General features: G+C 44.6%; 1 protein-coding gene across 13 annotated transcripts in view; it reads left to right on the plus strand.

Moving 5' to 3' along the window:
• TRRAP (transformation/transcription domain associated protein) overlaps positions 1-25846 on the plus strand; it is a 136256-nt gene that overhangs the window by 50367 nt on the left and 60043 nt on the right. For 5 of the 13 annotated variants that reach the window (XM_034964495.3, XM_034964499.3, XM_034964498.3 and 2 more), the window contains exons 23-39: positions 220-419; positions 3028-3245; positions 3670-3867; positions 4442-4702; positions 6270-6431; positions 8606-8702; positions 10182-10303; positions 10676-10846; positions 15990-16058; positions 18783-18836; positions 18971-18991; positions 21285-21404; positions 21636-21755; positions 22485-22649; positions 22728-22909; positions 23132-23330; positions 23949-24077. In XM_034964495.3, coding sequence (XP_034820386.1) covers positions 220-419; positions 3028-3245; positions 3670-3867; positions 4442-4702; positions 6270-6431; positions 8606-8702; positions 10182-10303; positions 10676-10846; positions 15990-16058; positions 18783-18836; positions 18971-18991; positions 21285-21404; positions 21636-21755; positions 22485-22649; positions 22728-22909; positions 23132-23330; positions 23949-24077 — 2488 coding nt within the window. The remainder of the gene's footprint in view (positions 1-219; positions 420-3027; positions 3246-3669; positions 3868-4441; positions 4703-6269; positions 6432-8605; positions 8703-10181; positions 10304-10675; positions 10847-15989; positions 16059-18782; positions 18837-18970; positions 18992-21284; positions 21405-21635; positions 21756-22484; positions 22650-22727; positions 22910-23131; positions 23331-23948; positions 24078-25846) is intronic. The other 8 variants (XM_008968685.4, XM_008968687.4, XM_008968690.6 and 5 more) reach the window with 4 other exon arrangements.

A 25846-nucleotide genomic window follows, 5' to 3' on the forward strand; every position in this document is an offset into this window, starting at 1 on the left:
GAGGTAGAGGTTGCAGTGAGCCAAGATCGCGCCATTGCACCAGCCTGGGTGACAGAGCGAGACTCCATCCAGGTGTTGCTGAAATTAAAGCAGATAAATTACCCAGGCCTGTCTGAATAAGAGGGAAGCAAGCAGATTAAAAATTTGAAAAGAAGTCCTAGTGGAGTCATCAGCTCAGGAGTTGGGTGTCGTGACGCCAGATCTGATTTTGCCTTTCAGCTTTACAGAAAAGACCATCCCCAATGTTATCATCTCACATCGCTACAAAGCCCAGGACACTCCAGCCAGGAAGACTTTTGAGCAGGCCCTGACAGGCGCCTTCATGTCTGCTGTCATTAAGGACCTGCGGCCCAGCGCCCTGCCCTTCGTCGCCAGCTTGATCCGCCACTATACGATGGTGGCAGTCGCCCAGCAGTGTGGTGAGCACGGGGGCACGATGGGGCACGGGATTGGTTCTTTGACTTTTATAGGTGCTTTAAAAACTTGCTCAGGACATTTTGTTGTTCTAGAAAAAGCTGAGTTTGGCTGATTGATTTTCGGCTTTTATTTTCTAATTTTCCATTTACTACATTGATAATTGGTATTTCAGTGGTGGGCACTATATCAGCTTGAAAGTTACTACCTACCAAGTTTTGTTTGTAAGATAGACCCAATTTAATAATACTTCTGTGTCCAAGTGCTTTGGGACAAGCTGCCTGTGAAACAGTTTGTGTTCATACTGCTCACCTTCCTCTGCCTGGCTGTGTTTTTCAAGGCCAGTCTTGCCCTCCAGAAACTTCTCCATCACCTGCTCCCTGCTTTCCAACCCATGCCTCGCAGTCTCCCCTGCGATGCCCATTTCTGCTCCCAGGATCCTCATTCTGCTGTTCCTCCTGCCTGGAACGGCTGCTCACCTCCATTTCAGTGGCTCTCACACTCTTGGTGGTGAAGGGCCACTTGTATTTGTTCACTTTTATTTCTGATCCATTGTAGGTGATGTCTTTGTAAAAGACAATAAAAATGGCCAGGCACGGTGGCTCACGCCTATAATCCCAGCACTTTGGGAGGCCGAGGTGGGCGGATCACCTGAGGTCGGGAGTTCGAAACCAGCCTGACCAACATGGAGAAACCCCGTCTCTACTAAAAATACAAAATTAGCTGGGCATGGTGGTGCATGCCTGTAATCCCAGCTACTCGGGAGGCTGAGGCAGGAGAATCGCTTGAACCTGGGAGACGGAGGTTGCAGTGAGCAGAGATCGTGCCATTGTTCCAGCCTGGGCAACAAGAGCGAAACTCCGTCTCAAAAAGAAAAAAAAAGACAAAATGTCATACCACTGCCAGTTGCTACATAAGTTTCTGAAAACCTACTGTCAATTTCAGCATCTCCTCCCAGACCAGTCACAGTTTGTCTGCAGACCGCACTGGAGTAGCACTGCCCAGTTGGTGTCCTCAAAGCCCCTCACCCTTAAGATCAACCAGCAGAGCACATAGAATTTTCCCCTTTAACTTTTCTTGGCCTGACGGGTCAATACTGTACAGTTTAGCACTTTGATTGTTTCTCAGTGTTTGTTCTATGTTAACATTGTCTTTCTGGCAAAACTAAGCTTCTCAGTAACTTCCACCTTGGACCTGGGTACCTCCGAGGCATTACCTAATAATGCTGTGGCCGACTGTTCTCTGCCATAGCTGGATGCCATTGCTTTTTGTTGTTGTGTGTTAGGAATATCCAGAGCATAACCCATGGTCATTCCCATATTCTGCCCCTTGGCCTATTTAATAATTTTTTTTAAAAATGTTACCCCATTGTGGTTTTCTTTATTTTTTTTTTTAATTTTTGTTTTGTTTTGCTTTTTAGATACAGAGTCTCACTTTGTTGCCCAGGCTGGAGTGCAGTGGTGTGGTCATGGCTCACTGCAGCCTCTACCTGCTGAGCTCAAGTGATCCTCCTGCCTCATCCTCTTGAGTAGCTGGGACTACAGGCATGTAACACCACGCCCGGCTAATTTTTTTTTTTTCAGACGGAGTCTTGCTCTGTCGCCCAGGCTGGAGTGCAGTGGTGCGATCTCAGCTCACTGCAACCTCTGCCTCCCGGGTTGAAGTGATTCTCCTCCCTCACCCCTCCTGAGTAGCTGGGATTACAGGCACCTACCACCACGCCCGGGTAATTTTTTTCGTATTTTTAGTAGAGACGGGGTTTCACCACATTGGTCAGGCTGGTCTCGTACTCCTGACCTCATGATCCACCCGCCTCGGCCTCCCAAAGTGCTGGGATAACAGGTGTGAGCCACCACCCCCAGCCCACGCCCGGCTAATTTTTAAAAAAATTTTTATGGAGATGCATCTCATTATGTTGCTCAGGCTGGTCTTGAACTCCTGGCCTCAAGTGATTCCCCTGCCTTGGCTTCCCAAAGTACTGGGCTTATTTAATTGTAAAAGATTATGAAAGTGGCAAAGTGGCATGAGCCACTGTGGTTCTCATTTTGAACTAATATATTTTTGAGTTATGACTGAGATACATGAAAATAACACAGTGTATCATAGAAAACGTTCAGAAAAATACAGCCTAAAGGCATATCAGACCACTTAATTTACACATAATTGCAGTTTAACAGAAGTTGGCTTGAAATCTCAGTGGTGGCTTTTTATGGAGTTTCTTTTTTTTTTAATTTATTTTTTTTTTGAGACGGAGTCTCACTCTGTCGGCCAGGCTGGAGTGCAGTGGTGTGATCTGCAACCTCCGTCTCCTGGGTTCAAGTGATTCTCCCGCCTCAGCCTCCTGAGTAGCTGGGATTACTGGCGCCTGCCACCATGCCTGGCTAATTTTTGTATTTTTAGTAGAGATGGGGTTTCACCATGTTGGACTAGGCTGGTCTCAAACTTCTATGTCAAGTGATCCACCTGCCTCGGCCTCCCAGAGTGCTGGGATTACAGGTGTGAGCCGCCGTGCCCTGCTTTTTATGGAGTTTCTAACTTCAAGGAAAACATTGGGGAGTTCTGCAGTTTGAGGGACAAGACTGTTCTCACGTGCCTTCCCATCTCTCCTTTTAGGCCCTTTCTTGCTGCCTTGCTACCAGGTGGGCAGCCAGCCCAGCACAGCCATGTTTCACAGTGAAGAAAATGGCTCGAAAGGAATGGATCCTTTGGTTCTCATTGACGCAATTGCTATTTGTATGGCATATGAAGAAAAGGAGCTTTGCAAAATCGGGGAGGTGGCCCTAGCTGTGATATTTGATGTTGCAAGTATCATCCTGGGCTCCAAGGAGAGGGTAAGGAAGGGTTGAGGAGTGTCTTCTGATTTGGAGGGTGTCTGTACCTGAGAGTGGTCCTTCTAGGAACTGATAGTTTAAGAATTGCGGCCGGACGCAGTGGCTCACGCCTGTAATCCCAGCACTTTGAGAGGCCAAGGCGGGCGGCTCACCTGAGGTTGGGAGTTCGAGACCAGCCTGACCAACATGGAGAAACCCCGTCTCTACTAAAAATAAAAAAATTAGCCAGGCGTGGTGGCGCATGCCTGTAATCCCAGCTACTCGGGAGGCTAAGGCAGGAGAATCACTTGAACCTGGGAGGTGGAGGTTGCGGTGAGCCGAGATCACCCATTGCACTCCGGCCTGGGCAATAAGAGCGAAACTCTGTCTCAAAAAAAACAAGAATTGCAGTAACGTGTTGTGGTTTGTTCATTTTCCTCTCCAGGCCTGCCAGCTGCCCCTGTTTTCTTATATCGTGGAGCGCCTGTGTGCATGTTGTTATGAACAGGCGTGGTATGCAAAGCTGGGGGGTGTGGTGTCTATTAAGTTTCTCATGGAGCGGCTGCCTCTCACTTGGGTTCTCCAGAACCAGCAGACATTCCTGAAAGCACTTCTCTTTGTCATGATGGACTTAACTGGAGAGGTAGGTGATGGGTGGCCCCAAACCTAACCATGCTGTTTTTGAAATGGTGGTTTCCTGAAGAATACTATAAGATCCTTCTGCAAATATGCTCTCCTAGCAGCATGGTGACTTTGATACTCAGATTTCATTTCAGCATCTTCACTAAAAGGACAGCTCAGAGCTCCCATAGGCCTTCTGTGGGTATCTAAATACCTGTTTGCTTTAATAAAGAACAGTTACAGGCCACAGTGTTTACCACAGTGTGTCTGAAAAGGGGAATTCTGCTTCTTATGTGCTGTTTCCAGAGGAGCTGCATTCTTAAACCTATGCAGATATGACTCACACCAGTAGAACATGATGGGCATTGCCAGCTTATCTGGTGAATGCAGGGGTCACATTTGGATCCACATTTTCTGAGTAGGTGACTTAGGGACTAAAGCACCAAGTGGGTGCCGTGAAGTCACCTCATTAAAGCAGCTGGCGAGAAGGGCATGGACCCCAGTGACAGTCTTTATGGTAGACAGGTGTGCAGGAAACGGTGGGTGCAGTGGGTGGCATCGCCCTGCTTTCATTCTAAGGCATCCCTGACTTGCAGGTTTCCAATGGGGCAGTCGCCATGGCAAAGACCACCCTGGAGCAGCTTCTGATGCGGTGCGCAACGCCTTTAAAAGACGAGGAGAGAGCCGAAGAGATCGTGGCTGCCCAGGAAAAGTCTTTCCACCATGTGACACACGACTTGGTTCGAGAAGTCACCTCTCCAAACTCCACTGTGAGGAAACAGGCCATGCATTCGCTGCAGGTGTTGGCCCAGGTCACTGGGAAGAGTGTCACGGTGATCATGGAACCCCACAAAGAGGTGAGATTTCTGTCACCAGAACCAAGGTAATTTCAACAAAACTTTTGAGACTTTTTTTAAAATTTGAGTTGAGGTGATACTCCGTTTATAATTTTGTGTCTTGGTATCTGTGGGGCCTTGGTTCCAGGACCCTGCGTGGGTACCAAAATCTGGGATGCTCAAATATCTGGTGTAAAATGGTGTGATATTTGTATATAACTTATGCACATATTCTGTGTACTTTATTTATTGATTTATTTTTTCTTTTTTAATGCTTTTTTATTTTCATGTTTTTTTTTGAGACAGTCTCACTCTGTTGCCCAGGCTGGAGTGCAATCCTAGCTCACTGCAGCCTGGAACTCCTGGGCTCAAGTGATCCTCCTGCCTCAGCCTCCTAAGTAGCTGGGACTACAGACACACACCACCACGCCTGGCTAGTTTATTTTTTATTTTTTTTTAACTTTTATTTATTTATTTATTTTGAGACAGAGTCTCGCTGTCGCCCAGGCTGGAGTGCAGTGGCATGATCTTGGCTCACTGCAAGCTCTGCCTCCCAGGTTCACGCCATTCTCCTGCCTCAGCCTCCCAAGTAGCTGGGACTACAGGTGCCCACCACCACACCCGGCTAATTTTTTGTATTTTTAGTAGAGATGGGGTTTCACAGTGTTAGCTAGGGTGGTCTCGGTCTTCTGACCTCATGATCTGCCTGCTTTGGCCTCCCAAAGTGCTAGGATTACAGGCATGAGCCACTGCGCCCAGCCTATTTTTTTTTAACTTTTAAAATTATTTCTTTTCTTTAAGGAAATTATCATCCAGCCCAAAATGTCATTTTCTTCTTTTTAATTAAAAAATTTTTTTCCAGCTATTTTTTTATAAAGATGGGCTCTCACTATGTTGCCCAGTCTGGCCTTGGACTCCTGGGGTCGAGCAGTCCTCCCATTTCAGCTTCCCAAAGTGTTGGGATTACAGGCGTGAGCCACCGTGCCTATCCTTAAATTTTTATGGGTACATAAAAATTTGTATAATCTCCCATATACTTTAAATTAGTTCTAGATTACTTATAATACCTAATACAATGTAAATGCTATGTAAATAGTTACACTTTAATAGTTTGTTTTTTCTTGTCACGTTATTTTTTATTTTTTCCTCAAGTATGTTTTCTCCTTGCTTGGTAGCATCTGAGGATGCAGAACCACAGACACAGAGGGCTAGCTCTACCGTTGTGCCTGCTCTTTATGATTTGAGATTTGCAAAAAACAGTGTACTTCAAGAGAGTAGAGGGCAGCGTTCCTGAGGCTATAGCACAGTCTGGTTGTTTTATTCTTGTTTTGTTGTGGTTTTGTCTTTTGTTTTGGATTTTTTTTTTTTAATTTTTAAAGAGAGAGAGGTTACGCTGTACCTTTAGGAACTAACATATCTTACATGCCTCTCCACGACCGAGGTTTTGCACATGAAATGTATCTCCCGTTCCCTAATGAGAAGATATCTGTAATAACTTTGGATCTCAAACATGGTTTTCACATTTTTAAAAAGTGTTTGTGTCTCAAGGGGCAGCTGGTGAGTGGTGCCTCCTCCTTGGCTTCCCCAGGTCCTGCAGGATATGGTCCCCCCTAAGAAGCACCTGCTCCGACACCAGCCTGCCAATGCACAGATTGGCCTGATGGAGGGGAACACGTTCTGTACCACGTTGCAGCCCAGGCTCTTCACAATGGACCTTAACGTGGTGGAGCATAAGGTGTTCTACACAGAGGTAGGGGGGTGGTGGTGCGGAGTGGTGTGGATGGTGATGACGTGTGTCTGCTAGCCTGTCTTTGTACGCGAAGACTGGTCAGGCAGCATTCAGAGAAGGCTCGGGCGGGGACCCGCAGGTAACCCACTGACACTTGGCACAGCAACCTGAGCAGGTATGTTGCGTCTGGGCTCGGGCGGAAGGGAGGTATGGCCAGCAGAGACGCTGATGTCTTGTGAGTTCTCAGAACTCTGTTAGCCCCAACAGGAATCTTTGCTTGAATTTAGGGCCTCAAGGTTGTATTTTAAAGATGAAGCTGCACCCAGTTGCTTTAATCATTCTTAGATCAGCTGGCCCGGCACAAGTGCCAATTTATTGCATTCATTAATCACTGAAATGTGCCATGTGCTGTTGAGAACATCACACAAGTGCCCTAAGTTCTGACAGCACCCCCTGAAGTGTAGGGGTTGAGCTGTTTGTTCTTACTTTGAAGGTGTGGAAACTGAGGCTTAGAGTTTGCTGATTACCCAAAGCCACAGGGCAGGTGAGCTGGAGAGCTTGAATGTAAGCCAGGACTGTTATTTAGAGCATGATTCCTAATCACTGCACTGTCCAGCCGAGTTCTTATTTTTTTTAGTGGACTTGATTTGCCCCTTGACCCAAACACGGACCCTGGCAGATGGCATCTTATGAGTATTTGTCACTGTAAACATTCCAGTGTGGGGTGCTATTAGTCTGACAAACAGGAATGAAACTGTGGATGTTGCCAAATTATAAGCAACATCTTTAGAATACAGTAGTGGTCTGGTGATCAGATAAAATTTAAAATTTTTATGGGACATGAATCACACTTGCAGAGGCATTGTCAGAGTATACCGCGGCAAAAATCAGAAGAAAGCAAATTCTTCCAGGTCCATACTGTCTGAATTTCTGATTATGAAAATTTACCTCTTGACATTTTAAGGTCCTGTTTTTGCTTGGACATATGGTTATAGGATCATATGATCTGGCTCTGATCTTTATACCTTATCATTTGTAAGGCTTGACAGAAGGTCAAGACCTTTAGGAAATGCATAACTTCCCTTGGCTGATCAGAGACAGATGTATTTTAACCTGCTTGGAAAATTCCTCACTGCACTTAAGACCAGAGCCTGGCAGTATTGAGGGCCTGAAACTGGTTTTCCAGATGTCTCTCAGTGCCTGGCTGCATCAGAACACGTGCGGATCTTTTGAAAAGCATGGACTCGAGTCCTTTCCTTGGAGATTCAGGTTCAGTCGATTTGGGTGAGACCTGGGAATCCACTGTCTGAAAGCTTCCCAGGTGATGCTGTGTGGCTGTGTTGGGGTTTTGTTTTGTAGTTGACTTCTCTCTCTCCATACCTGCACGCATGTATACACGCATGCCCTTATATGTGAGGAGAGTATTTTTGAAGGTCATACAAGGCCCTAGCAACAGTGGTTTCCTCTGGGCAGTGGAATGGGGTGGGTGGCTTGAAGTGCTTTTCACTCTGTATCCTTTTCTGCTGTTTTAAGTCTTTTACCAGGTTGGAATCTTTTAAGGGGGAAAAATGATAAAAGCCTATACTAGTTTTCCAGGATGTGAATGAAGAGAAGGGGGAAATAGTGATAGAGCACGATATCTGTTATTTAGATAACAGATAGAGAAATATCTACTTGTGTGGTAAAATATCTGGAAGGATAGCCACTGGAATTCCCAGTGATGTTCAGCTTCCTACTTTATGCTTTTCTGTACTTGAAAAAAAAAAGTGTGTTCACTTAAATATTTGAATTATAGCCCATCTGTTTCTTGAACACTTGTCTGAGGCCCTGGGGAGGCTGATCTGAACCAGGAAGAGACGGCCCTGCCATCATGGGATTTGCAGTTAGATAAAGTAACCCCCTGTTTTGAGGGACAAAAAAACGTGATGGTATCAGAGTGGGTGAGAAAAAAACATGATGGTATCAGAGTGGGTGAGAAAGTGTCTAAGAATTCTTTCCACTAATGAAGTAAACTGAGTTTTGCCTTAAAGAGGCTCGGTCATACTTTGATACTTAAAATCTTTAGGATTTGAGCTTAGTTTGTCAGTTGTTAATTGTGTTGCAGTGTGTGGAAGATTGCTGTGTTCTGTTATTTGCAAGGTTATTATGTCTTCACAGGAAGAGTGGGCTAAATGAAATTGTTTTATCTTTTGCAGCTGTTGAATTTGTGTGAGGCTGAAGACTCAGCTTTAACAAAACTGCCCTGTTATAAAAGCCTTCCATCACTCGTACCTTTACGAATTGCGGCATTAAGTAAGTTAATGAAAATCTACGGGGTATAAAAGTGAAAGGAGACTGACCACAGGAGGTCTATAGAAAAAAAAAGTGGCCTTTTGTTGTTATCTAATTTTTATGACTTTTTGTAGTCTTTTTAAGATGGGATCAAAAAATTATTTTTGTATGTTTATCAAACTGTGTAATGAGATGCCATAAAATTACATGTGTTGTTAGGATTGAAGTAATTTTGTGCTTTATAGTAAAGTCTGTTGTTGTTTTATGAATCAGACGTTCTGGTTTAAAAGGATTGTCGTATCATTCATATGGTGCCAGAATCAGAGTGTATATATAGTAAGGGACATGACAGCCTTAGAAGCTTTTCAATGACTCAAGCATTTGTTAATCCTGCAGTCTCTAGGTTTTCACTGGGAAACCTCAGTTATCATTGTCAAGCACAGGAATGATGCAAAGTGTAGGAAAATAGACTAGATCTGTATTGGCTGAGATAGAAACAATCATTTTCTTTCTAGTGGGGAGTGAAGGTGAATACCCAGTACAAACTTTTTTAGTTGACTCTCTCTTGCTTTGTTGATTTTTATGCTCTTAATAACATATTTCCAGAATCTTTCTTGAGTTAGAGGTGGAGAGCTTAGAGGCAGACCATAATACCTGAGCTAGAAGATGGGGTGGAGTGTTCCAGACAGTGCAAGCCAAAGCCAACAGGGGGACCAGGGGTGACTGGCAGCTTTCTTCTTCTCTTGGGGTCCCTTCTTTGGGGAACTCTCCTGTGCCTCCTTCCTGTTAGCCATTGTGGGTGCTACTTTTGCTAGAATGAATGTTACCTGTCACCTGACATAGAAGGTTGAGGTGTGTCTCCTTCCCTAAGAATATTTGCCTTTTGAAAGTCTTAAAGCCTTTCACCCTCAAAGCTGGGTAGTGAAGAAAGGCTGGGCTGTGTGTGTCTGTCCCCTGCATTGCCTGTCACTGGAGGGCCAGAGACCGTGCCATCAGCCTTGTTCAGATGGGACTGTCCTGGATCCAGCCACCCCATCACCCTATGAAGGTGTCCTGGGATAGGGGTGTCAGCGGGGTCTCTCTTCTTCCCCCTCAAGCCTTCTTCTTCTCATCTGAAGACGTAAGATTTATCATGGCTTTTCTGGCAGGCTGGACTTCACTCTTAGATTATACTCAACATGTGGATGGAAGACCATGTGTACTTTTGTCTTTCTCAGGGCCAAACACTAGGAAAGAGGGCTCGTGGTTCATATTTTTTGCTGGTTGGTAGGAGCCTTTGGGAAAGAAAATTCAGCTGGGGGCGTGGCTCACAGCTGTAATCCTAGCACTGGGGAGGCCAGGGCAGGAGAATCCCTTGAGGCCAGGAGTTAGAGATGAACCTAGGCAACATAGCAAGACACCTTCTCTACCAAATAATAATAATAAATAAATATAGAGAAGAAAATTATTTGGGCATCTTTCCAGTTAATAATGGAATTGTCTTGATTTCTCTCCCTGAAGATGCACTTGCTGCCTGCAATTACCTTCCACAGTCCAGGGAGAAAATCATCGCTGCACTCTTCAAAGCCCTGAATTCCACCAATAGTGAGCTCCAAGAGGCTGGAGAAGCCTGTATGAGAAAGGTGAGTGTGTGTGTGTGCGTGTATGCGCACGCGTGTGTGCGCGCACATGTGTGTGTACTCTGCATTAAGAGTTCTTCCTGTTTATTGCTATATAAACAGTGTATGCCTAAAAGGCGTTATGCATGTGGTTATTACACACTAAACTGTAATAAGAATATACCTGTTTCATAGTCATACTGAGTTTTTTAAAATATTAAACAGTAAAGATAAGTCTCCGTCATTTCGTCATAAATTTCTGAAATAGTATATGATTAATATTCCATCTTCCTAAAGGAGAACGGAAACTTGCAGCTAAGGTTGAAGATGAGTTCTGTTCTGTTATGAAGTGTCCTCAGTTGTCTATTTTTCTTTACAACTTTTCTTTTTTAATAGTTTTTAGAAGGTGCTACCATAGAAGTCGATCAAATCCACACACATATGCGACCTTTGCTGATGATGCTGGGAGATTACCGGAGCTTGACGCTGAATGTTGTGAATCGCCTGACTTCGGTCACGAGGCTCTTCCCAAATTCCTTCAATGATAAATTTTGTGATCAGATGATGGTAAGCCAAATGCATTTAAACGCTCTATAACAAACTTTTAAAAAATTAAATTATTTTAAAAATAAATAATGCAGCTGGGCACAGTGGTTCACGCCTGTAATCCCAGCACTTTGGGAGGCCGAGGTGGGTGGATCGCTTGCAGTTGGGAGTTCGAGACCAGACTGGCCAACATGGTGAAACCCCTCTCTACTAAAAATACACAAATTAGCCTGGTGTGGCAGCGTGCATCTGTAATCCCAGCTACTTAGGGAGGCTGAGGCAGGAGAATCACTTGAATCTGGGAGAAAGAGGTCGCAGTGAGCCAAGATTGTGCCACTGCACTCCAGCCTGGGCAACGAGTGAAACTCCATCTCAAAAAAAGAAAATTAGCCAGGCCTAGTGGCACGTGCCTGTGGTCCCAGCTTCTTGGCTTGGAGGCTGAGGTGGGAGGATCACCTGAGCATGGGAGGCAAAGGTTGCAGTGAGCCGAGATGGCATCACTGCACCCCAGTCTGGGTGACAGAGCAAGACCCTGCCTCAAAAAATATATAAATAAAAATAATGCATTCAGATGGCTTAAAATTGAAAAGGCGTAAAAGGATGTACTGCAGAAAGCCTGCCTCCCACCCTGTCCTCCAGCTACCCAGTCCCCTCCCTGAGACAGCCAGGGTTAAGACTTTGTTGTGTATCCTTTTAGAGATGTTTTATATATGTAAGAGGACATATGTGTATATATTTTTTCCTATAAAAGGAGGTACAATATATATATACACAGTCCTTGCTTTTCCCATTTAACAGCCATCATTTCATATCAGTACCTGAAGTACTTCATTCTGCTTTATGGCTGCAGAATACCCCATGACATGAACTTGCCATAATTTATTTAACCATGGCCTCACTGGTGAACATTTAGATTGTTCCCAGGCTTTTCATTATATACCATGATGCACTGAAAGACTTGTTCATAATTTCACATGCTTTTATCTGTGGTGTACATTTCTAGTTGTAGAATTTCTGGATCAAAAGAATGTATGCATTTTAATCTTTCAACACCTTGTCAAATTGCTCTCCAAAGAAATTTTTACCAATATACACTCCTACAAAATAGATAAGTGTGCCTTCTTTCATACAGTCTTGGGTGAGAACATTGGAAGTCCTTTGGGTTTTTAGAATTACCAGAGAAATAATTATGCAGGAAAAAAACCCATTTGACAGTGTTTAAAATTGAAATGTAAGCGGATGGAGGATTTCATCTGTTAGCTTTCTTTTGCATTCAATTTTGCTTCTGGTAAATGGATTTATAAATAATAAACAGGATTTCATGGTCCACCACTGCAAACATGAATGTATTTTTCATGCTTATGTTTCCCAAGTAGCCTTTGACCATTTGACGTTTTAAGATACTGGAGCTACTTTTTTATTTTTGGTGTACCTTTCCCCCAACTATAAACAGGAGTTTATATCTACTGATGGACAGATAAGGTAGAGATTGCATTATGTAGAGAGAGATATTGCAGGTATGGATACATTGTGTGTGATACAGTGTATCACAGTGCACAGATACATTGTATTTATCTACACATGGAATGTAGAGAAATCTCTCATATATGAAAGACACATAGCTTTTTACCTCATCTGTATGCTAGTTTCTTCATATCTACAAGTACCTAAATAATAATGACCCAAATACTAAAATTGTAAGTTATGCCCTAATAATACACTGTAATTGAAAAACAAAGTATAATATGGAAGTGAATTTTCCAAATTGGGGACTTTCGCCTTAAGCTTCCAAATATATGTAATACACATACACACCTATCAGTTTCCATATATTCCATATATTCACAAGAGTGGCTAAAATAAATATATAAAGTTACGTCACTTCCTAATCAGAGCTCATCCAATAAACACTTTATCTTACATCCTGTATTACGGCTGAGGTGCTTTCACACACGAGGCCCATGAGCTCTATGCATGTGTCCAAATGTCCTAATGCTTTTGTGTATGTCTCCTCTTGAAAAGTCGTCTGTCATTTTTTGCTGCCTTTGTATGCTTGCCTGAAGCAGCTTTGGTTTGTTTATTTTTATTTTTATTTTTATTTTTATTTTTGAGACAGAGTATGGCTCTGTTGCCCAGGCTGGAGTGCAGTGGTGTGATCTCGTCTCATTCCTACCTCTGCCTCCCGGGTTCAAGTGATTCTCCTGCCTCAGCCTCCCAAGTAACTGGGATTACAGGTGTCCGCCACCACACCCAGCTAATTTTTTGTATTTTTAATAGAGACTGGGTTTTCACCGTGTTGGCCAGGCTGGTGTTGAACTCCTGACCTCAAGTGATCCACCTGCCTTGACCTCCTGAAGTGCTGGGATTACAGATGTGAGCCATTGTGCCTGGCCTGTTTGTTTGTTTATTTATGAGACAGAGTCTCACTCTGTCACCCAGACTGGAGTACAGTGGCGCGATCTCGGCTCACTGGAACCTCTGCCACCTGGGCTCAAGTGATTCTCCTGCCTCAGCCTCCCAAGTAGCTGGGATTATAGGCACCTGCCACCATGCCCAGCTAATTTTTTGTATTTTTAGTAGAGACAGGGCTTCGTCATGTTGGCCAGGCTGGTCTTAAACTCCTGACCTCATGTGAACCACTGCGCCTGGCCCAGCCTGTTTATTTTTAGTCCCCAGTCTAACCCTTCAGACCTGCTGTGAGCTGGGAATTCATTCAGTGAACATTGTTACCCAGATTTTTTTTTAGTGCAGTACGAAGACAGCTGCCTTAACGTCTGTAGTTTCTGACCAAGGCCAGTGTTCTTTCTGCCTAAAATAAATCACATGGGTTTTGTGTTAATGGTTCATTTAGGTGAATTTTTTCCTCCCTTTTCTGCTCTCTGAGTGGTTCAAACTGGAGGAGTTTGCATCCAGACGTTTTCATCCAGCATCCACCTGGACTGAGTCCAGCCTGGACTTAACGTTGACGGTGCCTTTGCGCTTAGTGGCAGAGGTCTTCCTGAATTACACCTGCCTGCTGTGCTCTGCCAAAGGCAGTGGTAAGGGACACACTTGTCCCTACTTAATCATGTTCTTCAGAACCAAGTTCAGTCACTGCTGGAGCTCTTGTTTTCCCTCATAAGCCTTCGAGTTTAATAGCTCAAGCCATCAGCAGAATTTTAAGAGCCAAGGCACCTTACTTTTAGGGTGTGCATTCATGAAAACAGCCCTGAAAATTTACCTTTCTTTAAGAGTTTTAGCTCTTACATTTAGGTCTTTGGCCCATTTTGAGTTCATTTTTGTGTATGGCATTAGATAATGGTCCAACTTCATTCTTTTGCATATGATGTTCAGTTTCCTTAAGATTGAGTTACCTGACATATGATTATTAAGTCTTTTATGTGGTTCGTTGGTTTTTCTGTTTGAGACAGGGCCTTGCTCTGTGTCCCAGGCTGGAGTGCAGTGGCATGATCATAGCTCACTGCAACCTTCATCTCCTGGGTTCAAGCAATCCTCCCACCTCAGCCTCCTCAGCAGCTGAGATTACGGGCATGTGCCACCATGCCCGGCTAGTTTTTGCGTTTTTGGTACAGACCAGGTCACACCATGTTGGCCTGGCTGATCTAAAACTTCTGACCTCAGTTGATCTGTACACCTCCCAAAGTGCTGGGATTACAGGAGTGAGCTACCGCGCCTGGCCATGTGCTTGGTTGGCTTGAATATTTCCTCATCAAACTAAAGATGAATTTTATATACCCATTAGTGTCATTTTATTCCTTTGGGAAAAAAAGAATGGTGATGTGGCTGGCTGTTGTCTACCCCTTTAATTCTGTTACTCTCATTTACATCTTTGTGTAAGGAGCCATTCTGGTAAGGAGTAGGGTTCATGAATTTCTGTTCTGGTGATTAATATCTTTCAGGGAATGTTGTTGGTAAAATGTTGAGTGCTTTGAAGAAATGTGTATTATTGTATGCATTTCTCAATGCCAGTGTTTCCTGGAACACTGACTCCGCACGATGTCGGTGTTTCATGAAGACCAGTTCATTGGCTACGTAAGGTTGGGAAACGCGGCTTCTCAAAGTTTGACATGGACTGTAAGGACATTAAAGGCTCAGAGAAGGCTTGTCTTAGAGAAGAGTTTTTAAGATGTCCAAACCATTGTTCCCCATTCCTGTTTTACCATGGAAACCTTTTTAAAGCAGCTTGCTAACTTCCTGTAGGACTTCGGTGTTCTGAAGGCAGGTTTGAACAACGCAGGGTAATAAATATGCGACTGTTATTGAATGCTCTTCTTGTGGTTTTAGCTTTAAGGCCTGGGCATTTGTCTGCCTGGTTTTGCTGGACACAGAGGCTGGAGCCTGGCTACCGGGTGCATGGGTTAAGCTAAAGTCTGGGGTCTCTTCCCATACACTTAAATGCAGAGTCTCTTGCTGAAGCATGGCCCTCATTCTGCAGAGGGAATTGCGGCCCTATGGCACTCACTTGCACAGTCCCTGACCAAGTGGGGTCCACATCTATCTCACCAGCCCCTTCCCTAGGGTCCCCATTGTGCCCACTGCTCCCCAGCCGCGTGGCCACCATTCCTTCTGTGCTGTCAGGGCCTTTGCCCTCCTCTTCTCTCTGCCCTTCTGCTTCTGGCATTCCTGCCTTCTCTAGTCCCATCCTCACTCAGCAGGAGGACCCCGACCCCCTCCTTTCTCGTCCAGAGCTGGTTCCTGTCTTCCTCTTACAACACCGTAATTGTAGCTACACACAGCAGGCACCTTTATGTTTACCTTTTTCCTCATCAGACCACGGGCTCCGCAAGGAGAGGGACATCATGACAGGGATGATGTCGGCCGTTCATGTCTCTACTGTGACACCCAGTGTGGGAGCCGACACTTCCAAGCACTCAGTGAACAGCTAGGAAACAAGTTAACTGGAAGTAAAATGGCAGGGCCTGGTATTGGAACACCCGGGAGTCAGGGCGTTTCCTTCTGTGTCAGAGCAAGGCAGCCTTTTTATTTTGAAACATGAACAAATGCCAGTTATTCTCATCACTAGTTAGATGGTTGCGCTGTTTTAATAATGGAAACACTGTAGTTTTCACACTAAACACGATGGAAATGAATGATTACATAGGAGTTTCCACCAGTGAAATGCACCTACTGTGAAGTTGTGTCTCAGGATGTGTTTTTCCAACAGCAACATCTGCGCAAGTGGATGGAAGTGGTGGTGATCACCCACAAAGGGGGCCAGAGGAGCGACGGAAACGTGAGTGACTTGTTTGTTTCTGGGAAGGGCACCAGCCGCCATGCTGGGTCAGTGCTAATGCCGGGACAGTGCTTTCATTAAAATGCCGGTCAGAAACCTAGTTTGACGTGATTGTAGTCCTTGTAAATTGTTAAACACATTTGATTGGTATTCTGTTTTGCTTATCTTTTCTCTTAATTGCTAAACATTCCTTTTTATGTTTCTTTAAAATCTCCCCTTTGGTTCACTTTAATATGACTCTTCTGTTGAGAATTCTGGGGGGCTTGAATGTTAGTATTTCAATTTTACCAGCTCTGCTTTAAACAGTGTATTTTCTAGCCTGTCCTTGGCAGCTGCTGTCTACATGGTGGTGCGTTCCTCAGCTATTATTTCCATTGCTTTCCATCACGGGGTGGTCGGTAAATGTGTTTAATCATTATTGCCTGATAAAACCAACTGGACTGAAAGCTTTGAGGGGAATGTAAAAAGGAATCCCATAAATACCGGCACGTGTGTTTTCAAGGTCTGCGTCATCCACCCCAATTGTTTGCCCAGTTATATGACTGGCCCTTCAAAGCACATTTGTATGGTTTTAAAGGAAAACCGCTTCAGCTAAATCTTTTAAAGTGTCTCATGTGGGTCATTAAAGACTTTGTCTCTTAAGAATGCATGCTTTCTGCTGTTTTAAATCTAATATTATTTGTATATGTTTATTTTTTACAGTTTTTGTTTTTAACTTGCTGTCCTCGCAGTGGAATTGCCTTTTCCATGAGTTTCATAATCCCAGTGAAACATGACAACAGTATTCCTGTTAGGGACTTCCTTATAGTTCTTCAGAGGCATAATTAACGTGGCTTTTTGTCCTCGTGTGCCTTTGCTGGATGTGTTCCATCCTAACTTGGATTTTTCTTTTCTGGCTTTATTATGCTTTGTTTTGACCATTGTGTGTCAAGGTGTTTTGTTTATGTAAGTCTTGTTTCCTACTGCTTCTAAACAGCCAAGTAAGCAAAACTAAACCAGGATTTTTTTAAAGAAGTGATATGCCACGCATGACCCTGTTAAAGGTTTGCTATTTATATATGCAGAAGAGAATCAGGAACTCTTCGTGGAGGAGAGCAGAGTATATTAATGAGCCCAGGCTCCTGGGATGAGGTGCAGGTGTCTCTGTGCTGCTCTCCCTCTCTCATCTGTTAGGTACTTTTGCTTTACATTTTATATTTGTTTTTATAGTAAGCTATTAATTTTCTGGAACTCAGTCAGTTCTAGAATAAACATTTAAAAAAAACCTAGTGGGTAGATGAACAACCTCATTTGAATCAAAAAGATTTAATATAAAGTCCTTAAAGTGGCCTAGTAAAAAAAAATAAAATATTTCATAAAAGTTAGCAGATTATTTGGAGGTGGGGGTGCAGTTGTATAGGGGATGGAGTCGTGGATACTGGGAAGTCCTTGAGCTTCTCCTGGAACATTTTTATCCTGTGATTGTATTACCTGACCATCCAGGGAGGGTCCAGCTCCGTGAGGTTGGCCGCTTGTCTGAAACTCAGAGGCTATGGTGTTTGGGGGCTTGTCTGAAACTCAGAGGCCATGGTGTTTGGGGGCCCAGAGACAACAACAGGGCCATGGCTTCATCACCTAAGCCTGGGGCCAGGCCACTGTTCAGCTCTTGAACTCTGACCATATTTTAATCTTGGAAAGTAGTTAGTTCCTGTTTGGTGGAATCCTCAAATGACAGTGTTCCGTTGAGACACTATAATTGAAGATATGCTAGATCGTTGACTAAAGAAATAAGTCAAAGCTGCACTCGAACATTTTTTTTTTTTTTTCTTTGAGACGGAGCCTCTGTCACCCAGGCTGGAGTGCAATAGCACAGTCTTGGCTCACTGGAGCCTCCACCTCCTGGGTTCAAGCGATTCTCCTCCCTCAGCCTCCCAAGTAGCTGGGATTACAGGCGCCTGACACCACATCCAGCTCATTTTTCTATTTTTAGTAGAGATGGGGTTTCACTTTGTTGGCCAGGCTGGTCTTGAACTCCTGACCTCAGGTGATCCACCTGCTTTGGCCTCCCAAAGTGCTGGGATTACAGGCGTGACAGTGGCCAGCCTGCCCTGAAGCTTTGGATACCCCTTTGATCAGAGTTCTGCCCCATCACTGTGTTTAGGAAGCTTCCCTTTTTAACCATGAGCTTGCAGGGGAGAACGCGTGACCACTTGTTATGTGTATGCACACATACATGTGTGCACACACACCCCCACACAGAGCTAGTTTTAGGAAGACTGCTTCTTTACATGATAACCCAGCTGTCCATTGGGTGCGGTGATGGCCTAAACCACCTGGACCTCTTCTGACTGTAGCCGGGAAAGAGGTTTTTGTTATTTTTTATTATCTTAGCCCTTCATATAAAATTTGTTCACTCTACAAAAGACTTTTTAAAAATGTACTTGCATACAACAAGGTCTTCCAGTTTCTCCCCTTTCACAAGAATCCTGAAACCCTATTTTGAAAACGTGCCGTAGGGAAGAATTCCACTGTTAGACACTCTCTGTCAGATGGGCCGTGTTTTGACATCGAAGGTGAAAGTGTGCTTTTTGCTGTTGAGCATTTGTTAATTACTGTGTGCTTTCTGATAATTTGTGTCTTTACTGTCTTGTTAACCCCAATAACCCTTACTGTGTTTGAGTATATGGGAAGTTTTTATGTAAATAACATAAATAGAAAAAAGATGATTTTCCTCCCCATCCTCAGGAAAGCATTTCCGAGTGCGGGAGATGTCCCTTGTCTCCATTCTGTCAGTTTGAGGTGAGAACAACCTATTAACAGTCAGTTTCTGACTTGCAATGTGAAGAACAGTTTACCTTTTCTTTTCTTTTCTTTTCTTTTCTTTTTACCTTTCTGTTGCCTTTTTTCATGCTGTAATTTTTGTTTTGGTTCAGCCTGCCATGGAAGGGGTAGAGGTGAGAACTTGAGCGGAGCTACAGGAGGGGGTTGTTGTCGTTGCTGGTTTTGCTGTGACTCGTTAGCTGTGTCGTGGTTCTGTACTGGACAGAGTGCGTTGTGCCCTTGAGTGCAGTGACCTGTATTGTCTGTCTGTGGCAGAGTTGTATCAGTATCATTGCTGTGAACTGTCTGATGCCAAGCATGTTTTCTATTAGGATGTTTTAAGCAAGACTCTTAAGTTCATGTGAGAATTGCAGTGTCTCAATTATATTCAAGATTGAATTAGATTTTGTGTTCGTAACCTCTATCTGAATACACATAGCTAGCAACCTCCTGAGAGGAAACTCACGCAGAGTATATTGTGCCTGCTAGAAGTGGGAGGAATTACATATTCTTTCACACTACTGACTGCCCTGAATTTAAAACCTTACAGCTTGTCCCACTCACCCACCCAGTCCCCTTCATCTCCCTCTTGCGTGCACACACACCACACATGCACACACACCGATGCACTCACAACACACGGGCACACAGACCACATGTGCATTCACACCACACATGCACACACACCACACATGCACACACACCAGTGCACTCACACCACACATGCACTCACACCACACATGCACACACACCACACACGCACACACCACACGCGCACACAACACATATGCACACACACCACACATGCACACACACCACACATGCACACACAACACACATGCACTGACAACACACATAACACACATAACACACATACACACACACACTGATGCACTCACAACATTGTGCAGCGTTGCACACACCCCGAGCTTTCCCTCTTGTGTAAAATGGGGATGATGGCATCTGTTACTCCTGCCTCCCAGCGGTGTTGCAAAGACCCAGAGAAGTGGTTTCTGTGACAGTGCTTTGAAAATGAAAAAGCAGATTGTAAAAGTACCATTTTAGAACATTATAATTTCAGGATAGAACTTACTCTTCCTAAGCCTTGCAGATTCTGGGGAAGAGAATTGTAGGGGGCATGGAGCTGGCCTTGAGCCCATTTTCCTCATTTTGTCTCCATCTCCTGCTTTGCCTTTTGGTGTAAAGAGAAATTCTGAAAAGTCTCTCAGGTGCTGCTGGGAGTGGTGCCCTTCCTGATCCGTGCTATCATCCCCATCTTACCCCGAGGATCGCAGCGCACACAGCGCAGCACGGCACATTGGAACGTGTCCCTCCCTTGTGGCCATGGAGAATTCCTTTGAATGACAGGAGCAAAACTGGAAAGTGAGAAGGGAAAGCTGGAGCAACAGCAGCCCACCCCTGAGCTGTGAGACAGTAGAACATGCAGCACCCTTGGCATTTCACACATCTTTGATTTAATTCAGCGGAGCAGTTTGTCAGCTTTATTTTTAGGCCTGGTTGACAAATACTTAGTACCAGGATCAGTTGTTTATATACATTGATATTTAATTTCCAGGGTAAATAGTTAATTTTTTGAAGAACTTTCTCTGCTAGGGTTTTTTTTGTTTGTTTGTTTGTGTGGTTTTTTTTTTTTTCTTTTCTTTTCTTTTCTTTTTTTTTGAGACCGGATCTCATTCTGTTGCCCAGGCTGGAGTGCAGTGGCACGATCTCAGCTCACTGTAACCTCCGCCTCCTGGTTTCAAGCAGTTCTCCTGCCTCAGCCTCTGGAGTAGCTGGGACTACAGGCGCCCGCCACCACGCTCGGCTAACTTTTGTATTTTTAGTAGAGACGGGGTTTCGCCATGTTGGCCAGGCTGGTCTCGAACTCCTGACCTCAGGTGATCCACCCGCCTCAGCCTCCCAAAGTGCTGGGATTACAGGCATGAGCTACCACACTGGCCACTGCTAGGTTTTGAGGGCAAGAGACATCTGTGCCCTTAGAACTTCGTGTGTTGAGAGGACCTCGTGATACCTTGGCAAAGTAGGGCATCCTCACACTGCTCTGGCCCCAGGTGGAATCATCCCTGCTTCTGTGAGGGGACTATTATGGCAGCCTGGTAAGGTCACCTTTACCACTTGTGAGCATGCATGACAGCAAACAGCACGATCACATCAGGTATACACCGTCGGCCCCTCCACACCCCTACAATGGACAGGAATGCTGAAGGCCACAGGCAGTCAGTTTCCTTAGGACACAGCACAGTTAGAACCTAAGGCTGGTAAGTTGTGGCTTTTACATGTGAACCCTTCGCTTCACTGCCTAGCCTTGCCAACATAGTTAGACTATAGTAGGGTCTGTAGTGACGTTGACCTCTGTCACTTGCAAAATTAATTGACCTGTTTATAATTTCTGGTTTTCTTGATCAGGAAATGAAGATTTGCTCAGCAATTATAAACCTTTTTCATCTGATCCCGGCTGCTCCTCAGACACTGGTGAAGCCTTTGCTAGAGGTTGTCATGAAAACGGAGCGGGCGATGCTGATCGAGGTAAGGGCCACACTGAAGGCTGCTTCTCGCTCTGCCACCCTCCGGTGCTTATAGCGTCCTCACTTGATCGTATTTTCAATGGACAGATGGAACAGCATAAAGATGTTCGATGTCAACATTTGCTTGTGGGTGTTCATGCACTCCAGTAACAAGGGACCTTGTTAGGTAGACAGAGCCTCAAGCTCTGAGAAGAGGAAGTTGTGAGATGCAGCATTCCCACATGTTTTGCAGGCGGGGAGTCCATTCCGAGAGCCCCTGATCAAGTTCCTGACTCGACATCCCTCGCAGACAGTGGAGCTGTTCATGATGGAAGCCACACTGAACGATCCCCAGTGGAGCAGAATGTTTATGGTAAGAGCTGTGAGCAGCTGGAGTCAGGGGTCCCTTCAAATGCTTGTGAGCTGTCGTGCTCTGAAATGTTCAGTTCATATTTCACTTCAGTGTCCTGGCTGCTTTTTTCTCAGATCCATTTGAATATTGGAAACAGCATTGCTGTTTGGTTGTGTCTGTGAAACGTGCAGGTCTAGGAACCACTCTTTATAGGACTTTGGTGGTGGTAGCAAATAAATGTTCTGCCAGGATTATAAAATCATAAAGTATGATTATTATTTAAAAGTATTTTCTAAGGGCCCACACCTGTAATCCCAGCACTTTGGGAAACTGAGGCAGGTGGTTTACTTGAGCCCAGGAGTTTGAGACCAGCATGGGCAACAGAGTGAGACCTTGTCTTTACAAAAAATATGAAAATTAGCAGGGCACGGTGGCACATGCCTGTAGTCCCAGCTCCTCAGGAGCTTGAGGTGGGAGGATTGCTTGAGTTCGGAGTTGGAGGCTGCAGTGAGCTATGATTTTACCACTGCACTTCAGCCTGGGCAACAGACCCAAGACTCTGTCTCTTTTTAAAAAGAAAAAAAAAAAGCATCTTTTTAAAAAGCATGCGTGTGGTGCTTTTTTGGTAAGCCTTCTTTGAGAGATTTAGAAAGATTTTTAAAAGATTTAGAAAGATTTAACATTCATATCCTCTAACTTTCTGTGAGTTTGATTAGCTTAAAACGGCTTTTCTATTTGTTTTGCTTTCAGAGTTTTTTAAAACACAAAGACGCCAGACCTCTGCGGGATGTGCTGGCTGCCAACCCCAACAGGTTCATCACCCTGCTGCTGCCGGGGGGTGCCCAGACGGCCGTGCGCCCCGGTTCGCCCAGCACCAGCACCATGCGCCTGGACCTCCAGTTCCAGGCCATCAAGGTAGCGCCCCTTCCTCCAGCCCCCAATGCCCAGGGGTTTAATCGAGACGTGGTTCCCTAATTATCTCTTCTTTGACAGATCATAAGCATTATAGTGAAAAACGATGACTCCTGGCTGGCCAGCCAGCACTCTCTGGTGAGCCAGTTGCGACGTGTGTGGGTGAGTGAGAACTTCCAAGAGAGGCACCGCAAGGAGAACATGGCAGCCACCAACTGGAAGGAGCCCAAGCTGCTGGCCTACTGCCTGCTGAACTACTGCAAGTGGGTGCCTCCTCCCGCCCTGCCCCGCGGGACCGGCTCTGTCCCTAAAGCTCAGCCAGAGCCTCCTTCTACTCTGTACAAGGCTGTGGTCATTGGATGCGTGCAGTCGGATTGGTTGTGGAGAATGGGCTGTGTCTCTGAGCTGTTTAAAGGCAAGTCAGAGGCGTAGTTGTTAATGAAATTTGCTCTAAGTTAACCTGTCTTCTTCTTTTGACCCTCCAGAAGGAATTACGGAGATATAGAATTGCTGTTCCAGCTGCTCCGAGCCTTTACTGGTCGTTTTCTCTGCAACATGACATTCTTAAAAGAGTATATGGAGGAAGAGATTCCCAAAAATTACAGCATTGCTCAGAAACGTGCCCTCTTCTTTCGCTTTGTAGACTTCAACGACCCCAACTTCGGAGATGAATTAAAAGCTAAAGTGAGTCCCACTCTTATGCTGTAGAAGGGTATGGGTATTTGGTCTGGTTTTCTAGGGAACTTTGGGCCCTTTTCTTTTTTTGCTGTGTCACTCTTGAATAAATAGTAGAGTGAGCCAGGTGCTGTGGCATGTGCCTGTAATCCCAGGTACTCAGGAGGCCACAGCAGGAGGATTGCTTGAGCTCAGGAGTTGGAGGCTGCACCGAGCTATAATTGCACCACTGCATCCCAGCATGGGTGACACAATGAGACTCTGTCTCAAGAAAAAAATAAAATTAGTGGGCTGGGCTGTAGGTGAGAAAGTGTCGTTGCTGAGGAGCGTCAGGTGCATGCAGGAGTGACCCAGTGTTGAAGGGTGGTTTGTTAATTGCCTTGTTTTTAGAAAATGACTTGTTTGACGTGAAAAGAATAAACCAGGCTGACATCTCTTTTCCACAAGTTTTTAACCTACCTTTCTAGTTGCTCTTTGCATAGGAGTCAAGGTTGGTAGTCACACCCTGGGTTGAGTTCCAACTTGATGGTGTGCTAAGGCCAAGAGTAGCTGTTCTTCCCGTCTTACTCAAGAAACAAACAGCATGGCTTTGTTTTTCTCCTTCTTTATTTAAATTTGTTTTTGTAGGTTCTGCAGCATATCTTGAATCCTGCTTTCTTGTACAGCTTTGAGAAGGGGGAAGGAGAGCAGCTCTTGGGACCTCCCAATCCAGAAGGAGATAACCCAGAAAGCATCACCAGTGTGTTTATTACCAAGGTGGTATCACTATGTGTGTGGGTGTGAGAAGTAGCCTGGCATGTGGATGAACATCTGTGTGTGTGTGTGTGTGTGTGTGTGTGTGTGTGTGTGTGTGTGTAAGGGGGTTCATTGAAATAAGTTTGTTCCCCCAACACGTTTATTTTTCATGATTGTGTTAGTTTTTAGCAGACCGTCACCTTACAATTCTTATTAGTGAGTTTTTGAAGGCAGCCTTACTTTGGAAAGAATTAACTTTCCCACATTAATAGATTTAGTCAGAAATGGAATAGATCTCAATGAAAATTCATATAGCAGTTATTTTGTGAAAACCCCTGTTGCCGGTCAGCAGAGTTTCTGTGTTCTATTTTCATCTTCAGTTTTACAAAAGACTCTCCTAACAGCCAGTGAGCATATGAGACTGCCTGCAGTAGCTGCTGTGACTCCTCCTTTTCCAGTGAATGAAACCCTGTGGTGGCCGTAGTCCAGTCTGAAATGAGCTCGGTTTTAATATCTCTGTGCTTTACAGTTTGTGTTAGAGAGGGCTTTTTGAATTAAATGCCTGCATCGTGTTATTTCCCCAAGGCTTACTGTATTGATCTTCACTGTTAAAGGCTGTGTTTGCCCTGAGATTCTCACACTGAGTGTTTGTTGGAATGCTGAGTGATGGCGTTCCTCATCAGAAATACAGATTGCTGGTTTTCTTATCCATTTTGTCCTGAGATCAAGGCAGAGGGGACTGTTGTTTCCATTGGCAGATTCTTGGACCTTACATAGTCTTTGTCCTTTCAGCCGGGCCTCCTTCCTGCAGTGTTGACATTCCACCCTATGATCAGAGTGAGCCCAAGGGTTTATTCTTGGTCCCCGTACTGATATTTGCCTTATTCTGGGCAAGTGTAGGGAGATGGGGTCCAGACAGGACCCCTTCCCCTTTGTTACCTTCTCCAGGCTGTGTCTCCTGGGTCAGATGCTGCTGTGGGGATTCTGAACGTCAGGATGAGGAGAAAAGGAGCTGGCAGGCTGGAGGCTGTGGATGCAGGTGTGGGCCTGCCAAGAAGCAGTACACCTGGGGAAGAGAGGACCTTGGGGCTAAAAGGGACCTTGATAAAAACATGATTATAGTGGAAGACTTCAGTCTGTCTGTTTTTCAGAATTATTAAGACCTGGTAGACAGACAGTGGTTAGGATACTTAGTTGAATTGAATGATGCTGCCATTATACTTGATTTAATAGAGATGCATAGAATATTCCTCAAAGAAGGCACATTTTTTTCTTATGTCCATGAAACACTTAAAAAATCTGTCAGATGCTTTCAAAACTGCAACAATTTTTTGAAAGTAGACATTTTTCCAGGTCACATTTTCTGATCATAATGCAGAAAAATGAGGAGTAGACAAAAGTTGACCAGGAAAAAACATCTCAACTACTTGGAAATTAAGAAACTCAGTCCTAAATCACCTCGAATCAAAGAGGTCTTCTTTTCCACCTCACCCTCCTCCAGCCCCTGCATCCTGACTCTTAAGCCTGCCCTATTTTAAATGTTGAATTTGGTGAATTTCTAATCCATTTGTAAACCAAAAAGTATCTGAGACGGATCTCAATCAATTTAGAAATTTATTTTGCCAAAGTTAAGGATGTGTCCGGGAGAGACGTTTGTGCCTTTCTCTAAAAATGGTTTTGAGGGCTTCAGTATTTGAAGGGGAAGAGTGGGCTGAAGGGGAAAGGGGGAAGGTGTGGTCATCCACATGTTGCCAAAGATGTGGAGCAGGTAGGGGAAGAGTCAGTTCTGT

The sequence above is a fragment of the Pan paniscus genome, chromosome 6 (assembly GCF_029289425.2).
Source record: "Pan paniscus chromosome 6, NHGRI_mPanPan1-v2.0_pri, whole genome shotgun sequence".
Lineage (NCBI taxonomy): Eukaryota > Metazoa > Chordata > Mammalia > Primates > Hominidae > Pan > Pan paniscus.